This window comes from Chelonia mydas, chromosome 9, assembly GCF_015237465.2.
Source record: "Chelonia mydas isolate rCheMyd1 chromosome 9, rCheMyd1.pri.v2, whole genome shotgun sequence".
Classification (NCBI taxonomy): Eukaryota; Metazoa; Chordata; order Testudines; family Cheloniidae; genus Chelonia; species Chelonia mydas.
The window spans coordinates 28,338,736-28,357,936 of record NC_057855.1 but is presented as its reverse complement, the minus strand read 5'-3'; the positions used below and the strand labels follow the sequence as shown (position 1 = coordinate 28,357,936).

The window sequence follows — 19,201 nt, the reverse complement described above, 5'->3', positions numbered from 1 at the left end:
GGGAGGTAAGAAGGGAAAGTGCTACAGAAATGTTAATTCTTTTATACCGAATCTAGAAATACTGTATGCATATGACTGCTGAATACTTTTTCCCTGGTAAACATTAAAATAGCAGAGATATGGTTGAACAAGGAAAAATGAGATTTACATGGTATAAAACTTTTGAATAGATAAGTAAATACTTTTAAATAACAAATCTAGTAGAGAGGAAGATTCTGAAACCTATAAAAATAAGTATTAAAATAGATCATTAAAACAACATCAAACTGGTCAAACTGGAAAGAATATTCAAACAATACATTTAGCAAACATATCTGTAGTACATGAAAGGTAAAAATGAGAAAGTGGGTCAAATTCAGCCCTGGTGTAAACAGGCAAAACTCCATTGAAATCCGTTAAGCACTACCTGCTTATATAAGGGCTGAATTTGAAAAAATGGGGAAAAGATTTCTCTCAACTATACCTGTGTAAATGTGAGATATTGATTTTATTATTTGTGTAGCAGTAGCTCCTAGAGTCCCCAGCAAGAGACAGGGACTCATTATGCTAGACACTGCACACATATAATAATGAAAAGACAATCCCTGCTCCAAAGACTTTACAATCTTTCTCTAAAGTTACAGGGGTGTAACCGAGAGCAGAATTTAGCTCACAGTTGATAGCAGAGAACGTGAGGAAGTCAATGCATTGGTAAGCACTTTTGCAGAAGAGTTAGATAGTACACATGTAACAAAGGAAATGGATATGAAAGACTACTATTGACAAAAAGTACTAGATCCAGATAAGAAACAGTATGTGTATATGTGATAAAGGACATGGGGATAAAAATCAAGCCGGTCTTAACCATCATTTTTGACATTTTCTGATGGCAGTTTAGATTTCTGAGGAGTGGCTGACACATACATAACACTTGTCTAAAGAAAAAGTGTCAGCCATCTAAAGACGTAGTGCCAAATCCTGTTCCCGTTGAAATCAATGGCAAAACTCCCTTTGACTTCAATTAGCCAGGATTTGACTCAAGTCTAGAAAAGGCCACAAGCAGAAATAAATGAGTTATTTAAATGAGCAAGTTAATCTAGACACAAGCTGGGATAACTCTGTGACTCCACTCCCATATGCATCTGCGCAGTAAAAAAGGAGGGGAAACCACAGACATCCCCTGAAAAAAAATCTAAATAAGTGTGTCTTATTTAACTTGCCCATTTCCCACAGTCCTTTTAAACATAAGCTCCCATTGACTTCAATGGGAGATTTGTAGGTGAAAGGGCATGGGTAGCCTGTTGCTGGCTGGGTTCTAATTTATACAAATCACATCTTCATTCAAGAAACTGTTTCTTATTGTACCTTTTAGCCAGACTGACCTTACTCACAATGAAGAGTACCTTGCTTACACAACTAACTGAAACAAATGAGACTTCCTGTGGAGTACGTTACTAATCACTGAGACTTTTATTCACAAGCCAACCTTCACTTGTGGGGTTGGTTTTTTTTCAGATGTTAAATGTAGATGATCACACAAAGTAGGCATAGTGTTCTTCTCCCATCTAGCCTGGAATAATTAATATGAATCTTAATTACATTAAATATGCATGTAGGTTAAGTCACAAAACCCCACAAAACCACCTCATGCTGTCCAATAAAACCCCAAGAGGAAGTCAGTTGCTCACAGAGCAATAAGAAGAAGAGTAGAACTGAGCTGACAGACAGTATTTGCTCTAGAGAAACAAGAAACATGAAGTCTATGGTGCCTTTGGGCTTGATTGTAGCTACTTTTGCTCTTACTTCTTCTCGCTGTTTTGACAGGTAGAGCTTTCTCACTTTAACTGAACCTGGATAGAAACATTTTTGATGCTCAGATCTGTTACTCACTTCTTTCCTCTATGTTTTGAAGTGCAAAGGTATACCGTGTGAAGCCTCAGAATGAAAAACAAGTGAACTTCTTGAAGTACCTGGCCAGCATTAAACAGGTGAGAAATTTTATGGGGGATTTGGGTTCTGGTTATTCAATACCTGGTATGTTGTGGTGTGGAAATTTTTAAATAACACTATATTACAACTGCAAAGTGTCCTGTGGCACCTTATAGACTAACAGACGTATTGAGCATAAGCTGTTAGTCTGTTAGTCTATAAGATGCCACAGGACTCTTTGACGCTTTTAAAGATCCAGACTAACATGGCTACCCCTCTGATACTTGACTATATTACAAGACAATGTCATATTTTTATTGAGTTCTGACAACGTGCTTGGGACTGTACAGACATTAAACAAGACACAGCCCTTATCCTCAGGGGCTTCCAATCTAGTTTAGAGACAGATAAAGCAGTTAAGACATCACAAATTCTGTACTAACATATATATGCACAGCTGCCATTGAACTCAATGGAGGTTGCAGTCAAGTTTCTGAAGACAGAGGACTCTACACTCTATCCTCTGCTCTGTGCTACACAGGGTAAAATAATGCACCCCAAAAATCCCCTACTCCCACAGAGGTGGTCAGAGCTGCAGCTCTGCTGAATTCTTCCCCATAGTCCTAGACTATTCAAAAGCTCTTTCTCTTTGCAAACTAGACAGATTTCCAGCTGGAAGTTTCTGCTGATTGGACAAAGATGCAGAGATCTTGAGGGATCTAATGATTTAATGGGAAAAAAAACCCATGCCAATTCTGAGGAAAACCCATTTCTCTTCCCAGATGGAATGAACCAGAGGAAAATATTTTCTAGCTGCTATGTGGCCTTTATGTTAACATAAGGGTTTTCTACATACAGAGCCTTTTAGAAAGTACTGTACCTAGCATTTCAATATTACAGCAACTCCAGGTCTATTTTACTTAGGGGTCTATCAGAAGTTTATAAATCAGTCACAAAATGTTGCTCTCATGTGAACCTTAGCATAAAAAGGTTTCTGTTCAGAAAAGAGGGCACTAAAATAGATATATGGCAAATTCAGCTGCTTTCAGCACACTTACCTTTCCATATCAACCTTTGGGTTTATGTATGTTCAAGATGTTTATAAAGCAAGACTGTAAAACAGTTTTTGAAAACCATGCAGGGGTTCCATTGACATTTTAATGGAACTGTTATGACTTCAGTGGCAGCATGACAAGCTGACTTTTCCACACTGTAGCCTAAGGACTTTTCAAAAACTATGTTACTATAATTAATCCAAATAAATAAAAGCAAAAAGAAGCACTAGTTTATAATCAAAACAACATTGAAGGGCTACGAAAATTTTTCAAATTAAACATATTTTTCCTCCCCCATCAAGAAAACATCTAAAGTCACTTAAAAATACTGAACAAAATTGGACCATATTTTAGGAGAATAAAAAAACATATTGTTTGAAAGTTTCCATAATTTTCAGCATGATGCAATGTAAATTGTATGCAGTCTACATCTCCAAAAAGAGGTGTTGATCTTGGAATGCCTAACACATTATTAACTATACCGATGAAAATGAAACGCTGTGCATTTACATAATATCCTCTTGAGTGCCTGGTCTTTCTCCCATTGAAGTCAATGTCAACATTCTCTTTTTGTAATGGGAATTTTGCCATTGGCTACAATAACAGAAGCATTGTGACTTCTACTATAATATGAAAAGAAGTTCTGCTAACATCTAAACAGCAGCAGAACTGGAGCATCACCTTTTCATAAAAGCATGGGATGAATTTTAGATTCATGCTTACATGTTTTAAATGAAGGGCCCTCCTGATCGAGCTCCAATTGAAACCAATGGGAGTTTGAGCAGACATGTAATACCTTTTCATTGGGGCCCCAGTTTCAGTTTCTTTGGGTTTGTTGATATGCTGAAACATGTTTTGTGCGACTGGAGCAATGATTGCAGTTCTTTTCTCCTGTTTGCATTCAAGGGAGTATTTTAGGAAAAAATATTCTTTTAAAATCATAATCTAAAATGACACCAGTTATGATTTAGCACAGTTATTGTTGAATGATCAATCCCAGAGCAGTTGAAAAACAGTCCTTCATAGCAGACTCGAACTTCTGAGATGGTTCCATTCTCAGAAATATATAGAAATAGGGCTTTATTTCAAAGAGAAAACAAAACACTGACCTATAATGATTCTCCTGAGCATTAAACTACTCACCATTCACAAGTGCATGCTTGACTTGACTACATACTAAAATGAGACAATTTGAATTTCTCCCTGTGCAGCTTGACTTCTGGCACCCAGATTCAGCCCCTCATATAGTCACTCAGATGCAGGTGGATTTCCATGTCAGTACACATCAGTCTAGATCTGTCCAGACCCTCATGGAACAGAATGAAATACAATATGAGTAAGTTTTACTTAATTATTCTAGCCCAATGCAGAATTTGCAGAAGGAAGTTGTCTGGAGACCAGTGAGGAGGTTTTCAGAAACACCTAAGTGTCTAAGGAGCTCCCATCCCTCTGCCTTTCAATTAATCCCATATCTGTTGCATTCCACTCAAACAAGAAAATCTTTACACAGGAATACCATTGTTTAGGGTTGTGAAATGTCCAAGGATTTAGATTTTACTTTGGTTCCGAGTGCTAAGATTTTTGCATTTTTCCTAAACCACTTCTCTGATTTGTTTTAGTGCTACAGAATCCCAACAACACAACCAAGGTCCCTAGTCTTGTAAAGGATGCATGGGGCCAACCCTTACACATACATGGAGTCCCACTGACTTTGATGAGCATTGTGGATGTGCAGTACTGCTGAAAATCAAGCCCAATGTGTCCTCAGATGGATACCCCCAAAAAAGGGAAATCTGGGTGTTAACCTGCTTGTCACCATCTGTAAAATGAGGATAATAATTACATCACAGCGAGACTTAATTTGTAAGTGTCTGCAAGTGCTTTGACATCCTCAGATAAAAGACCCTAGAGAAATAGCACACGCTATTAATATAGTGGGCTCAGCAGAGAGAGAATGATTGAGTACCTAGAGACCTAAAACTTTCGTCACCGCTTTTAAGCCATCGTCTGAAGTAAACTCAACTATACTAAAAATAATGTCCTGGAAGTTTATTATCTTTCTGAACCAAGTACAAGGACTTTACTACAGTTAGTCTGTACGGCGTTTTTCTTTGGCTTGATAATACTATGTTATTAAATATACCTGATCAGAGAGGAAGGATGGTCCAGTAGTTAGAGTGCTAGCCTCAGAATCAGGAAACCCACAAGCTCAATTCCTTGCTCTGCCACATAATTTGTGTGTGACCTTGGGCAAGTCTCTTAGGGCTTGTCTACACTTAAAACTCTACAGTATGCTTAGTGCCCTTAGATCTAGTATTGGTGCTCCACTGTAGGTGCACCTGTGCCTCTAATCGGAGAATTTTGGTAGCAGAGTCCATTTGGCCCACACATGCGCCCTCCCTCCCTCATGCTCTGCCATAAGGCTATCTAGCGCTGCACAGGCCAACTGCCCTTAGTTCCTTCTCAGCCACCCTTGGTCTGAGACGGAATGAGTAGCAGTCCAGTTTACTTACTTACGTTATATTTAATAGTGTTAGTTTATAGTTCTTCTTAGAGTTTCCATTCTTTTTTGTAGTACTTAAAAATTTCCGTTCTTCAATTCTAAAAAAAAATCCTGCAGAAGTGCACCTTCTGCCAACAGCTGAAAGCTAGGTCCCGAAAGAACTGGGAGCTAAAGCTGAAATTCCTCCTCATGGAGGGCACTCTTAAACCAGCATCTGACCCAGTCCTACGTCCTCTCCAGGACGCAGATCATCCCCAGAGCTATGTGGCACTCTATTGGCAATATATGTAACACATGCATTCTATATTGTCTGTCATAACCTTTGTGTATCTCTGATGAGAAGGAGAAAGTGTGCGCAGGCATTTATGACAACTCTTAGTTCCAAAAGGTTGTTATGGAGAAACAATTCCATGAGAGACCACTTGCCCTGGATTTTGCGGTCATTTAGGTGGGCTTCCCAGCCTATTAGAGAGGCATCTGTTGTTAGAATCAGTGTTGGTGGGGGTTGCATGAAAGGAATGACTGCACGGACGTTGTATGGTTCTTGGATGTTGTTTGGTACAGAGGTGGCAGCTAGGTCGACAGAAGAATTCTTCTAATGCTATCTACACAGGGACTTAGGTTGGATTAGCATCACTGCATGGGGGCGTGGATTTTTCATACCCCTCATCAGTGTAGTTAAACTAACCTAATTTTCTAGTATAGAGTAGGCAAAAGTATTTCTGTGCCTTAGATCCTCATCTATAAAATAGGGATAGTTCTTCTCTATCTTACAGAGGTGTTGTAAGAATAAACTGATTGAAGTCTGTGAGGTGCTCACAGGCTATGCCAATGGGCCCTATAATTACCTTAGATCAGTGGTTTTCAACCTGTGGTCCGCAGACCCCTGGGGGCCCGCAGACTATGTCTAAGATTTCCAAAGGGGTCTGCTCCTTCACTTGAAATTTTTAGGGGTCCACAAATGAAAAAAGATTGAAAACCGCTGTCTTAGACGGACTTATTGAATGTGATTAATATTTTCTTTACCAGCCAGCATATATATTATTTTGTATTGTAGAATTTTATTGCATAACCTGCAAGAAGAGATTGAAAAACAGTTTGATGGCAAAAGGAATTTTACTAGCAGACACAGTTACACAAAGTACAATGACTGGTACAAGGTACGGTACAAAGCTTATGGATTTACGGGCAAATCCTGGCCTCCCCTTCACAGCTGCAGAGGTCTCTTTGGCAGGATTTGTAGAGGCCTCTCCAGCAGAATTTGAAAAGGCCACAGAGAAAGTGTACACCTTTTGCACAGCATGGGGCCCCATCCCTGTGGGTTAGCAATGGGGTTTGGGAACGGGACATTGTGGGGGAGAAGTGGGATCAGACAATCTGCCACCATACAAATCTTCTAGTCCTGCCCTCTGCACAAAGGGAGTGGGAGGAGGGGGAGAAATTACTGAGAGGCCATTCCAGCTTCCAAGTAGCCACCAAGGAGCATCTGTGCAGCTCCCCTGAAGCCTGGAAGAGGGAAGGGGGAAATGAGATTGCTCCGATTCTCCCCTGTATATAACCCAAGCAGCCAATCAAATTACTCAGGTTGGGGAAAGGATATTTAACGCTTTGAGACAAATGGAGCCCTGAATCAAGAAAACAAGAAAGCATGTGCTTAAGTCCTACTGGCTTAAATTTAAGCATGTGATTACGTGCTACCCTGAATGAGGATGCTTTCCTCAATAAGTACTGTAATCAGAGACAGCCTCCCTTTGATTCTGAATCATATTTAATCCAAAACTTGTTCCGTAACTGCCCATGATTTGTTAATCTAGATTGCTGCCTGGACTGCTAGAATTACTAAAATTTATCCAAAACTGGTCTCCCGCATCCAGATTGGAAGTACTTTTGAAAAGCGACCTATGTACCTCCTTAAGGTATGCATTTCTTTCCGGTGAGATTACGCACATGAAGAGTGGTTCAGATATTCAAATATATTACAAATTAATTAAGTAGAGGTGAAAACAGCATCATACATAAATAATACTGCTCCAGTCTATTACATTTCCAACGCTAATATGAAGAAATACATTTAGATGACATATTGCCTGAGAAAGTGACCAGATTTAACACTGACACTGCAGCTGGGAAACAGCAATGGAGATACAGGGTTTGCAGAGACAGATAGGATACTGCAGTGATGTATGTGGTAAAAGGACCCGGACAGACAGATATAAGCCAATACTGAGTACATTAGCTATGGTCCCTTAAATATGGTCTAGATGCTGAATACCTAACAAAAGATCTATGAAAATACACAGATCAGCGGGTCTTCATTTAGAGCCAAATCCTGTAAGCCTTACTTAGGCAAGACTTCTGTGAGAAGGACTCAAATCTCATGGATCGCACCCATGGGGTGAGGATGGAGTGCTGCTCTCATAGCATTTCCCTCCTCTTTTGGGACCATGGAGAAACTCCTCTCGTGCACAGGGACTCTGTGGCTGACAGAAAGAGAGGTGGAAGAGAGGCCCAGCCACTTTCTGTGACACTGTCTCATACTGAGGCCATAGATATCCAATAAGGAATTAATCCTGCTTGAAATAACATTTCCCATCAAGACTTTTCAATTCTGTGTCAGAGGAGAAAGGCATAAAAAAATGCTGCAGCCAGTATAAAAGTGAACTGGGTTCTAGCCATACACAAAATACCCACGGTTTAAAAGCCCAGTATTCTTGACTCTCAGTTACCCCATTCAGACTAGGGGCAAAATAAATGAGTTTGCTGACCGCATTTTTAACACTTGATAAGTTTTCTGCACACAAAAACTATATACTTTCAGGGTGAATGACTTTCTGTAGGTTAAGAGAAAACAATCAGAACAAAAAATAGTAAAGTCTTCATGAGACAGCAGCGTGTTTCGTGTCTCACGAAATGGCAGCTGCTTCTTCAGACAATAGCCTATGTGACATTTAAAGCAACCATAAAAGAAAACAAAATCATAGTAGTTATATAGCTGCAAGCACCATAGGTAACTACACTGACATTTTCCTTCTACCATACAGAAGAGAGGGGCAGGTTTCATGACATCACTATTCATATCAGATCTGAATGTTCTACATATAAAGTGTAGCATTCACTACTCTGGATCCTTTTTTTTTCCTGTAAAGTTCTCTCAAAGGGCCACAGGCTAAGACGGGCATGTTTTATCTTGTAGAAGGGTCAGTGTGGGCTCTACAAGGCCCAGTTAATAGAGGAACAGCTCCACAACGAAGAAGAGTAACATCTTTGTCTTTGAGCAGGTTGGGAAGGAGAGCGGCAGGAAGAAGGCCATCTTCATGGACTGTGGGATCCATGCACGAGAATGGATCTCACCTGCATTCTGCCAGTGGTTTGTGAAGCAGGTGAGCAAACATGATCTCATTCAGATACTCCACATCCAGAATTTTGCTAGGGGTTACATCCTGGCCTACTTCCTTTGCTGTATGGAGCTATGTAGCCTAGCCATGCTCAGTTACCACAGAGTACTACTCCTATCCTATAGTGGGCGCTCCACCAAGAGTAGCCAAATATCCTTTCCCCAGCAATTAAATGGAATGTGAAAGATACCTCATAGACTGTAATAACTGTTCTGTAGGAGAGGGGAAGAAAGCCAAATTGGAGACTTGCCCCTTTTCTCAGATGTGGCTGTTGTGGGGGTGGAGTAAGGGAAGCAGGATCTGAAAAAGACCCCTCTGGGTGGGGTTTTGGCCTAAATTAAAAGGCAAATTTATACTGAAAAAGATCTTTTTGATCTCTTGGCATATTCTGTGTTAAAGTACTTGTTTACTGAAACTCATCTGTATTTGTGAAGTCATTTTTTATTACATAATTGGAGTCTTCAGCAATGTAATGCTGGGACAGAGCTGCACTAAACCAGTGGTTCTAAAACTTCTTTTCTGGCGACCCAGTTGAAGAAAATTGGTGATGCTCACAATGCAACGGAACTGGGGATGAGGGGTTTGGGGTGTGGGAGGGCGCTCTGGGCTAGGGCAGGGGGTTGGGGTGCAGGAGGGGGTCAGGACTCTGGGCTGGGGGTGCAGGCTCTCGGGTGGGACTGGGATGAGGGGCTTGGGGTGCAGGAGGGAGCTCTGGGTTGGGGGGGCTCAGGGCAGGGGAGGGGGTTGGGGTGTGGGAGGGGGTCAGGGCTCTGGGCTGGGGGTGCAGGCTTGGGGTGGGGTCAGGGTTGAAGGAGTTGGGGGTGCAGGAAGGGGCTCCAGGTTTGGGGGGGCTCACCTCGGGCAGCTCCCAGTCAGAGATGCAGTGGGGATGCTAAGGCAGGCTTCCTGCCTATCCGGGCACCGCAGACTGCGCTGCACCCCAGAAGCGGCCAGCAGCAGGTCTGGCTCCTAGGTGGAGACGCACAAGCAGCTCCATGCGGCTCTTGCCTGCAGGCATCAACCCCTCCCCCAGTTCCCATTGGCTGGTTCCAGGCCAATGGGAGTCCGGAGCCCGTGCTCAAGGCAGGGGCAGTATGCAGAGTCCCGTGGCTCCCCAACCTAGGAACCGGACCTGTTGCTGGCCGCTTCTGGGGCGCAGCGTGGTGTCCGAACAGGTAGGAACTAGCCTGCCTTAGCCTAGCACCACCGACAGGACTTTTAACGGCCCGGTCGGCATTGCTGACCAGAACCACCACAACCCAGTGCTTTACATTCCACGACCTAGTACTGGGTCGTGACCGTCAGTTTGAAAACCACTGAACTAAACCATACTTCTGTGTACATGTCTCTCTCTTACAGGCAGCCAGCACCTATAAGAAGGACAAGATCATGACACATCTATTGGACAGTTTGAACTTCTATGTTCTCCCGGTGTTCAACATTGATGGCTATATCTGGAGCTGGACTCAAGTACTATCCACATTTAGTTATTTTCTATCGTTCACCTATTTTAGTGTCTGAGAGTCATTAAGATTTTACATCCCCACTTAAAATAAAAACATCTCTCTATGACCTTGAAGTTATTATTCCTGAGAGTACAACTTAGAACAATACTGTAACCAACTATTTAATAGACCAGGGATTCCCTCAGATTGCCACTACTTCCCTCTAGTGCAAAGTAATGCACATTGGAAAAAATTAACACAACTATACATACAAAATGATGGGGTCTAAGTTAACTGTTACCACCCAAGAAAGATCTAGTTGTTATTAGGATATTAGAAACCATTAGGAAAGGGATAGATAATAAGACTGAAAATATAATAATGCCACTATATAAATCCAAGGTACACACACACCCTAAATACAGTGTGCAGTTCTGGTCAACCCATCTCAAAAAAGATATATTAAAATTGGAAAAAGTACACAGAAGGGCAACAAAAATGAGTAGGGGGATGGAACAGCTTCCATATGGGGAGCAATTAAAAAGACTGGGGCTGTTCAGCTTAGAAAAGAGACCAACTAAGGGGGGATATAATAGATGTCTATAAAATTATGAATGCTGTGGAGAAATTAAATAAGGAAGTGTTATTTACCCCTTCACATAACACAGGAACTAGGAGTCACCTGATGAAATTAATAGGCAGCAGCTTTAAAAACAAACAAAAGGAAGTACTTCTACACAATGCACAGTCAATCTGTGGAACTAATTGCCAGGGGATATTGTGAAGGCCAAAAGTATAACTGGGTTCAAAAAAGGAATTAGGTAAGTTCATGGTGGATAGGTCCATCAATGGCTACTAGCCAAAATGGTCAGGGATGCAACCCCATGCTCCGGAGGTCCCTAAACCTCCAACTGCCAGAAACTTGGCCTGGACGAAGGAACTGAATCATTCAAAATAGTCCTGTTCCGTTCATTCCCTTTGAAGCATCTGGCACTGGCCACTGTCAGAAGACAGGCTACAGGGCTACACGGATCATTGCTCTGAGCCAATATGGCTTTTCTAAGTTCTTGTTCAAGACTGAGAATCACATCATTTTCCATGTAGAGGATCATAGGTTTTTTATTTTTAGTTCATGTCACTATCAAAATCTTAGGATAAAATTAACCCAGGTAAAATAGGAGGGCTTGATCAAAGTCCTTGATACCATATAAGTCCCTCATTGACCTTTTGTGGAGATGGGGAAATGGATGAAGAGGTTACACAGCCAGTCTTTTGCATCTTCTGCTAACCATAGTGGGGCTCTACACTGGCCCTAAACAGGCTGGTGCAGAGAAGACTATTTAAGTTGGAATGGGATGACGATACGTGGATCCACACTTACACCAATCCAATTGCCCCAACCCCATGCATAGGGGACACCAAAAGCTGTGCCCCTTATTCAGAGAACATTGGTGGAGGGGCTGTGTTGCAGTCCATGGACTGGCTGTGAGGGGTAGATTCTATCCCCTGCCCCTATACAAAGCTTGATTACATGGGTTATATGGATCAGGGAGTATATATGAATTTCACCCATTAATAATTACTCCATTGCTTCTCAAATATGATAGATTGTTCTAAGGATCAGAACAGGACGCTTTCTCTTTGTATTCTCTGCGGTTCTCAGTACTTTATCTGCAGTCACATCAGGCCCTGTGTTTATAGTTACTTGAAAGCATCATATATAGCCAGCTGGGAACTGAAATCCAAGCAAATGGGAAGAAAAATGCCTGTTCTAATTGTTCAGTTCTTTGCTAACACATTGTAGACTTGAGGTTCAGTTCATGCTTTGGAGACTCAGACTGACACAGGAAAAATTCATTAGATGTGCATTCCCTGTGGACTGCTTTTCCTTTGACTGGTATTGTCTTTTATTTTAAAGATGAAAGTCCTCCTGTTAACCATGTGGATTTTAGACAAGTTCTGAATCAATTTTTACCTTTCACAATGTGCCCAATCTGAGAAAATAAGGAAGATGAGGTTTAAATACTTCAATCATTTTGTCTTGCAGGATCGTATGTGGAGAAAAAACCGTTCCAAAAACTCCAGCACCAAATGCATTGGCACTGACCTGAACAGGAACTTCGCTGCTGCGTGGGGCAGTAAGTAATTTAACTAAAATAAAGAAGATATTAAAACTAATCAGCAGGAGTTGGTTGATGATGTGGGTAAATTGGTCTGTCAATGAAAATGAAGAAGTTTAATATTCCAATTAACACTTAACTGAATTTAGGCTGTAATTCAAATAATGATAAACTGTGAATACGAATCTTATTTGCAGCTACTGGTTACATCTCAGATGACCCATGCAATGAAACCTACTATGGATCTGCACCAGAGTCGGAGGATGAGACTAAAGCTGTTGCCACCTTCATTCGTAACCACCTCTCTTCCATCAAGGCTTACCTGACCATCCATGCTTATTCTCAGATGTTGATGTTCCCTTATGGCTATACTTTCCATAAAGCACCTAATCACGATGAACTGGTATGTAGAGAAAAATAGACCCATGATGAGTTTGTAAGGGCTGAATTTGATCTCACACATCACTGACTTCAGCAGAGCTATTCATGATTTACACCAGGAAAAATGAAATCAGAATCAGCTTGGGTAGCGTACTCATGTAAACTTTTGGAAACTATGAATCCAGTACTCTGAGATACTGAGACCTTCACATGGGTTCTTGTGTACCTTCAATTCCCATTTAGAGCTGGTGAAAATTTTTCGACCGAAACTTTCTAAAAAATCAAAAAATGTTTTTTTTAAAATGTGAAATTTTCACAACTTTGTGTTGCTTATATTTTTTATGGAACTGGAAAATGAAACGTTTAGTCAGATTTTCTTTCTCATTTTCTTTTCAATTTAGTATTTTTTCTTTTTTAGAGGCAAAATAGTAGAAGGAAATGAAGGTGGAAAGAGGAAAGAGGGAGAAATGGGGAAAATAAGATACTTAGTTTTTTCCATATTCTGTTTTCAATAAATATTGTGAAATATTTCAAATAATCAGAAACATTTCTTTTCAAAACACATGGAATAAACATGACTTCAAGTTATTTGTGATTTCCCCCCTCCCCATTATCAATCCAGCTCTGCTCCCATTATCTACACAAAAATCCATTAGCACCTCAGAGGAGGAGATCATACCCCTCTCTACATTTTCAGCCAAACTCAACCTTTTCTTACCGGATCACTGTCAAATTTAACAAGCTCCAAACTGCACTCTCTCTAAATGTCCACCCAATAAAGAAAAAATATATATATACTGTGACAGGGTCAGGCCAGATGGCTACAGGAGAGTGATCCTATTGGGATCCGGGAAGTGGTCGGGCAAAGCCCTCTCACTGCTAAAGGATCCCCCCCCCATCAGCCTAAGAGGGGGATCCATAGGACCTGGACACCAAATAAATACGGGGGACAACTAATGAAATAACAGGGACAGGAGTGTGGTCAAAGGGTCAAACAAAGGGAACCGGACGGGGACACCGAGCAGAGAACCCCGGACAGCGCCCACTGCTCCTCAAAGGCATCAAGGGAGTCAGTGGACGCCACCCAGAGGAACTCTGCCCGGATACGTGAATGGACCGAGGATCGGAAGTAGGCCCCACAGTCACAGGAGACTCCGTCGGCCAACCTCCTCACTCTGGTTTTATAGATGGCCATTTTAGCTAGGGCCAGGAGGAGGTTAACCAAGAGATCCCGTGACTTTGTGGGGCCACGGATAGGGAGTGTATAAATAAGAAGGTGAGGGGAAAACTGCAATCAAAAGCATACTAAAATATTCGTGAGGAGCCGGAATAGGGGCTGCAGCCTGGCACACTCCAAATATATGTGTTCCAGGGTTTCCCTCACGCCACAAAAGGGGGCTACAGGAAAGTGATAGAAGGCAGATATATTAGCCCCAGGTTAAGTAGGTCCCTTTTCCCTGGGTAAGGTAACAGGGAAGGTTCCAGAACAATCAGGAACTTTCTGGAAACAATTAAGGCAGACGGGCTGATTAGAACACCTGCAGCCAATCAAGAAGCTGCTAGAATCAATTAAGACAGGCAGGCTAATCAGGGCACCTGGGTTTTAAAAAGGAGCTCACTTCAATTTGTGGTGTGCGTGTGAGGAGCTGGGAGCAAGAGGCGCAAGAAGCTGAGAGTGAGAAGGCGTACTACTGGAAGACTGAGAAGTACAAGCATTATCAGACATCAGAAGGAAGGTCCTGTGGTGAGAATAAAGAAGGTGTTGGGAGGAGGCCATGGGGAAGTGGCCCAGGGAGTTGTAGCTGTCACATATCTGTTACAGGAGCCACTGTAGACAGCTGCAATCTACAGGGCCCTGGGCTGGAACCCTGGAACCCTCCATTCCTCCAACTCCCTACTTGATACCGGAGGAGTTGAACTGGACTGTGGGTTCCACCAGAGGGGAAGGTCTCTGGCCTGTTCCCCGATCCACTAGGTGGATCAGCAGAGACTATGGGGAATTGTTCTTCTTCCTTTTCCCCATGCTGGCCAGTGATGAGGCTAACTGAGTGAACGGCAGATTTGAGCCACGAAAGTGGCCAAACTGTGGGCTGCTGTGAATCTCTGAGGCGAGCAAATCCGCCAATAAGCACAGGACCCACCAAGGCAGAGGAGGAACTTTGACACAATACCAAACCCTCCAATATAAGTGTCTCCTCCAGCTGCTTGCTTAGCTAGGCAATCCAACAACAAAGCCATGGTTATTAGATTGGCTGGACCTTTTTATTAGCTGCTTGTTGCCCCATTTCTCTGTTTGCCAGCTGCAGGTGATCATCTCCTGTTAAATATCAGATTTTATCGTAATTGTTCCTTAAGTGAATTTAGAAAGGTGACTGGCTGATCTAGAGCAAGCCCATCTGTAGGGATAGAGGTCTGCTTGCTGAGTCCTTACCCACTCAAGTAAGACTGCTACAATGGCATTTGTGGTTTGGACACAATAGGAAATATCCTAAATCCACCAAATGAAAAATAAAACTGGCCACTAAACAACAACAAATGTCTAATCATTCACTACCCTACCAATTTGTGCCACATTCAGACCAGTGATTTAGGTCTGGGGCAGTACTGCAGTTTTATTCCAAGTTAACTCCAAAGGAGTAACACCAGTGCAGAACTGGAGTAATACAATGGTGAACTGGTTCAAAAGGATCCCCATCCAATTACCGAGCCCCTCAATCTTTGTAATCCTTCTTCCAAAAGCTACTGAATGAGGCCACAGAATAATAAGAATAATAATAAGATTCCTTGATGACCATTTCCTTGGCCACTTTTGCTTTGAACTTAATTTGTAATTTAAGAATAATGTAATCTATCCCCTTTCTTACACTATCACCTGCCAGATGCCATGTGTGGAGACGAGACTCAATCCCGCTCTGCTGAAATCAATAGCAAAACTCTTGTTGATTTCACTAGGTGCAGGACTGAGCCCCTAGTTACCAATAACAACTTTTACACATAAGAGCCAATGTATCTTTCCATAGTTATGATGTAATGTTCTCCGAGAGTACAGGCAGAAAGAGGCAGGCACGTTCTAATTGTTAAGAAGACAGACTTTGTTCAACAAACAAATATGCTTTCATGGCATTTGCTCAAAGTATTTAAATCTCCAAACAACTAGCTCTCCTTTTCACTCTCTCTCATTCTTCCTTTTGAAAACCAGACCGAAGTTGCAAAGGCAGCCGTGGAAGCTTTATCCAGCCTGTATGGTACAAAATACGAATATGGTGCATCGGCCACTCTAATCTGTAGGTATCTGAATCCATTTTCTTTTAAACTCAAACCACTCATACCACAGTTATTTAGTAATACAGGGACTTGCTGCCCCTTCCACCTCCAAAGAGAGAAGGACTGAAACCTGGCAGACCCCCAACTGGGCGCTGGCAAGGACAGGGCAGTGAGGAGTGTTGCCTCTGCATACCATTCCTCACTCCCTTCCCTGACCCCGTGGGAGATACTAAATCTGTAGCTGGGGAGGGGATGGTCAGGAAGTGTGGGGTGGCTACTCTCTGTCCAATCAAACCTGTAGGACATTAGTATTAACCCCATCAGGTTTAACTTTAATTAAATGAACTTTCCTGCTTTCATAGTAATCCCTCCAGAGGAAGATTTTCTGGAGCAAGGTAAACTCTCTGGTAGCCAAGGAGGCAGAAGGGATCAAAAGGAGCCAATGCACACGCGCACACGCGCACACACACACACACACACTTAATTTGCCTTACCCTGCTGCCCCACCCACTGGAAGATAAAGATTTTCTTCTCTCCTACATGGGAGAGACCCATGTAAAGGACAGTATGTTCCTCTGGTCCAGCTCTCTCATACACAATTGTGCACAGAGTTTGTGAGATCTATAATTGGATCTGATGGAAGAAATACAGCATGAAGCCCAGGTTTTGCCATGTTTGTCTCTACCAGAGAAGAAGAGTAGAAAATTACATCAAAAATTATAATAAAGAATGCAAACTCATCAATATTTTGATCACCCAAAAAGGAGCAGGTTTAGTGCACAATTGTCATGCAAAGATGTGAGGTAGCCAAATATAATTTTACAGCAAGATTCAGGATCCAAAATGTATTTGGTCCAGGAAAGACATTTCACTATATGATGCTAGCATTTAAGTTTGCAAATTAAAGCATAGTAAATAAGAGAACCCAAACAGCCTTGGCAAATAAATTCACTGAGCAAAAGCTTTTTTTTAAAAAAAAACAAAATTAAAAAAACTTATAGGCTATAACAGCAGAGACCAACAGTTCCTGTGGACTGTTTACTTGTTTTATTATTTACATTTACTGTGGTAATGACTGGAATTAAAATGTCCATTTTGCAAGCCCAGATACCATGAAGAACATGGATCATATTAGAGAGACACTGTCAAGTATCCAAATAGGTTTTCTTTTTTATGTAACTTTCCACTGTTTGTAAAAAAGTTTGGAAACTTGAAATCAACATTAGTTTTATCCTTTTTATTTGGCAAATGCTGATTTTGTTTTCTTACAGCATGTAAACCAACCTACCATAGTTTGCTAAGTGTTTATTCTTGTCATCAGCATTAGCAAACTTGTGATGAAGAGTGTCATCATGGTTTTGGGAATAGGGCTCATTATTAATAGGCTCCTCATTCTGACTGGTGAATCAAAATATTACATGGTCTTGCATGAAAACAAAAAGGTTGGTACATTGAATTATGTGACTTATGATTTTGCTCTAGAGATTATATCTTTCAAACAGAAAGCTTGTTTTGATACATGATGCTTTTTAAGCATCTATCTGTTAAGTCCTTGTACTTCTTCTTGCCCAGTTCCAGTAGAAAACAACACAGTAAACACGGCAGCTGTCACTCATTCCACCAGTGTTAGAAAAATAGGACCTTTTCCTGCCACTATCTTCAATAGTATTTCCATAAAAATTGTGACCCGAATTCTTCCTCTTGTCATTATTAGAAGAGTAGCCTCCCACTTTCCCATAAGTAGCCACTATACCTTTTCATTTTTGTTTTAAATTCTTTTTAGCCAGAAGGACTTCTTCACTATCGCCGAATGAATTTGTCTTTGTTTAGATATCATCCTGTTGTTACACTTCCCATATTCAATGAATGGCCATATGCTTTTGGTCAAAAGTACCTTTATTTTAGATTAAAAGAACAACACAGGAAATGAAGTAAAATCTCTGAGCCAGATCCTCCCCTAGTATAGTTCAGTCCTTTTACATACTAGTCTAATACATACTCCTGCAAGCTCTTCTGGGCAGGGACCTTGTCCTCATGCTTGACTACTAAGCACCTAGCACATTATTGGTGCTATATACACTATAACAATAATCTCAATGACCTCCCCATCCCTCTGACACACATACCCTCCTATTTAAAAGGGTTTCTTGCCCCTTTTCTCCTGTCACTATGTTTCTGTAGTACCAACTAATTATGCTAATATTGTATGTTTTACAGACCCTACTTCTGGTAGCTCTGTGGACTGGGCTTATGATCAGGGCATCAAATACTCCTTCGTCTTTGAGCTCCGTGACAAGGGCAGTTATGGTTTTCTCCTCCCTGAATCTAAGATAAAGTCAACTTGTAAGGAGACTATGCTGGCTGTCAAGTCTATTGCCAATTATATCCTCAGCTTTGCTTCATGACTCTTGCCATATGTACAGAGTATATTTTGTTTTCAAATAGTTAGAAATTGATTCCCTTCAGAGCCACTTTCAACCCATAGAAGAAAAAACAGTACCTATTAGTAGCATTTGCTGACATATCGCTGATATTTACAAACCAATAAACAAGTTTTTAAAATAAGCCAACAGAAATTGAGTTCAGGAATAACACTAATATTGAGCATAAGAGCACTTCTCATTCTTAAGCCCAGATTCAATAAGGTTCTTAAGCATGTGCCTAAATTTAAGCACATGAATAGTCCCATTAATTAGTAGAACTGGTTGAAAAAACAAAACATTTTTAAAAAGACATTTTCTCCTATTTTTTCTGGAAATGTTAAAATTTCCAACTCCCCTTTACAGATGAGGAAATTGGGACACAGAGCATTTGGGGCACCAAATTTTTTACATTATTTTACAAAAAAAAGCAACTAATCTTTCACTTCCAATTCCAGATTTCCTGTATTTCATTTTGCGCCTTGGGCTACAGGAAACCACCCCTCATGGATTAGATTTTTAGTCCACTATGAACATAAAACAGTTAGATTAATGGGCCCAGCTTATTTCCTCCATTTAGGTGAATGGCAAAAATCCAATGTGGGTGGAGTGGAATCCCCTCACTTTTGGAGTGGAGGGAGAATCATGGGACACAGTGGAAACCGTTACACTGGTCTACCGGGATACTGAGCTCCTTGGGTTTTGAGAGA

General features: G+C 41.3%; 1 protein-coding gene across 1 annotated transcript; it reads left to right on the top strand.

Moving 5' to 3' along the window:
• Window positions 1-1,548: 1,548 nt before the first annotated feature.
• Window positions 1,549-18,636, top strand: LOC102929605 (mast cell carboxypeptidase A). The gene is made up of 11 exons (XM_007057391.4): window positions 1,549-1,803; window positions 1,892-1,967; window positions 4,175-4,299; window positions 6,524-6,626; window positions 7,281-7,382; window positions 8,745-8,846; window positions 10,221-10,331; window positions 12,354-12,444; window positions 12,624-12,829; window positions 16,007-16,091; window positions 18,289-18,636. Exons 1-11 carry the CDS (start codon window positions 1,733-1,735, stop codon window positions 18,474-18,476), a joined length of 1,260 nt encoding a protein of 419 aa, XP_007057453.2. The 5' UTR covers window positions 1,549-1,732; the 3' UTR covers window positions 18,477-18,636.
• The last annotated feature ends 565 nt before the right edge of the window (window positions 18,637-19,201 follow it).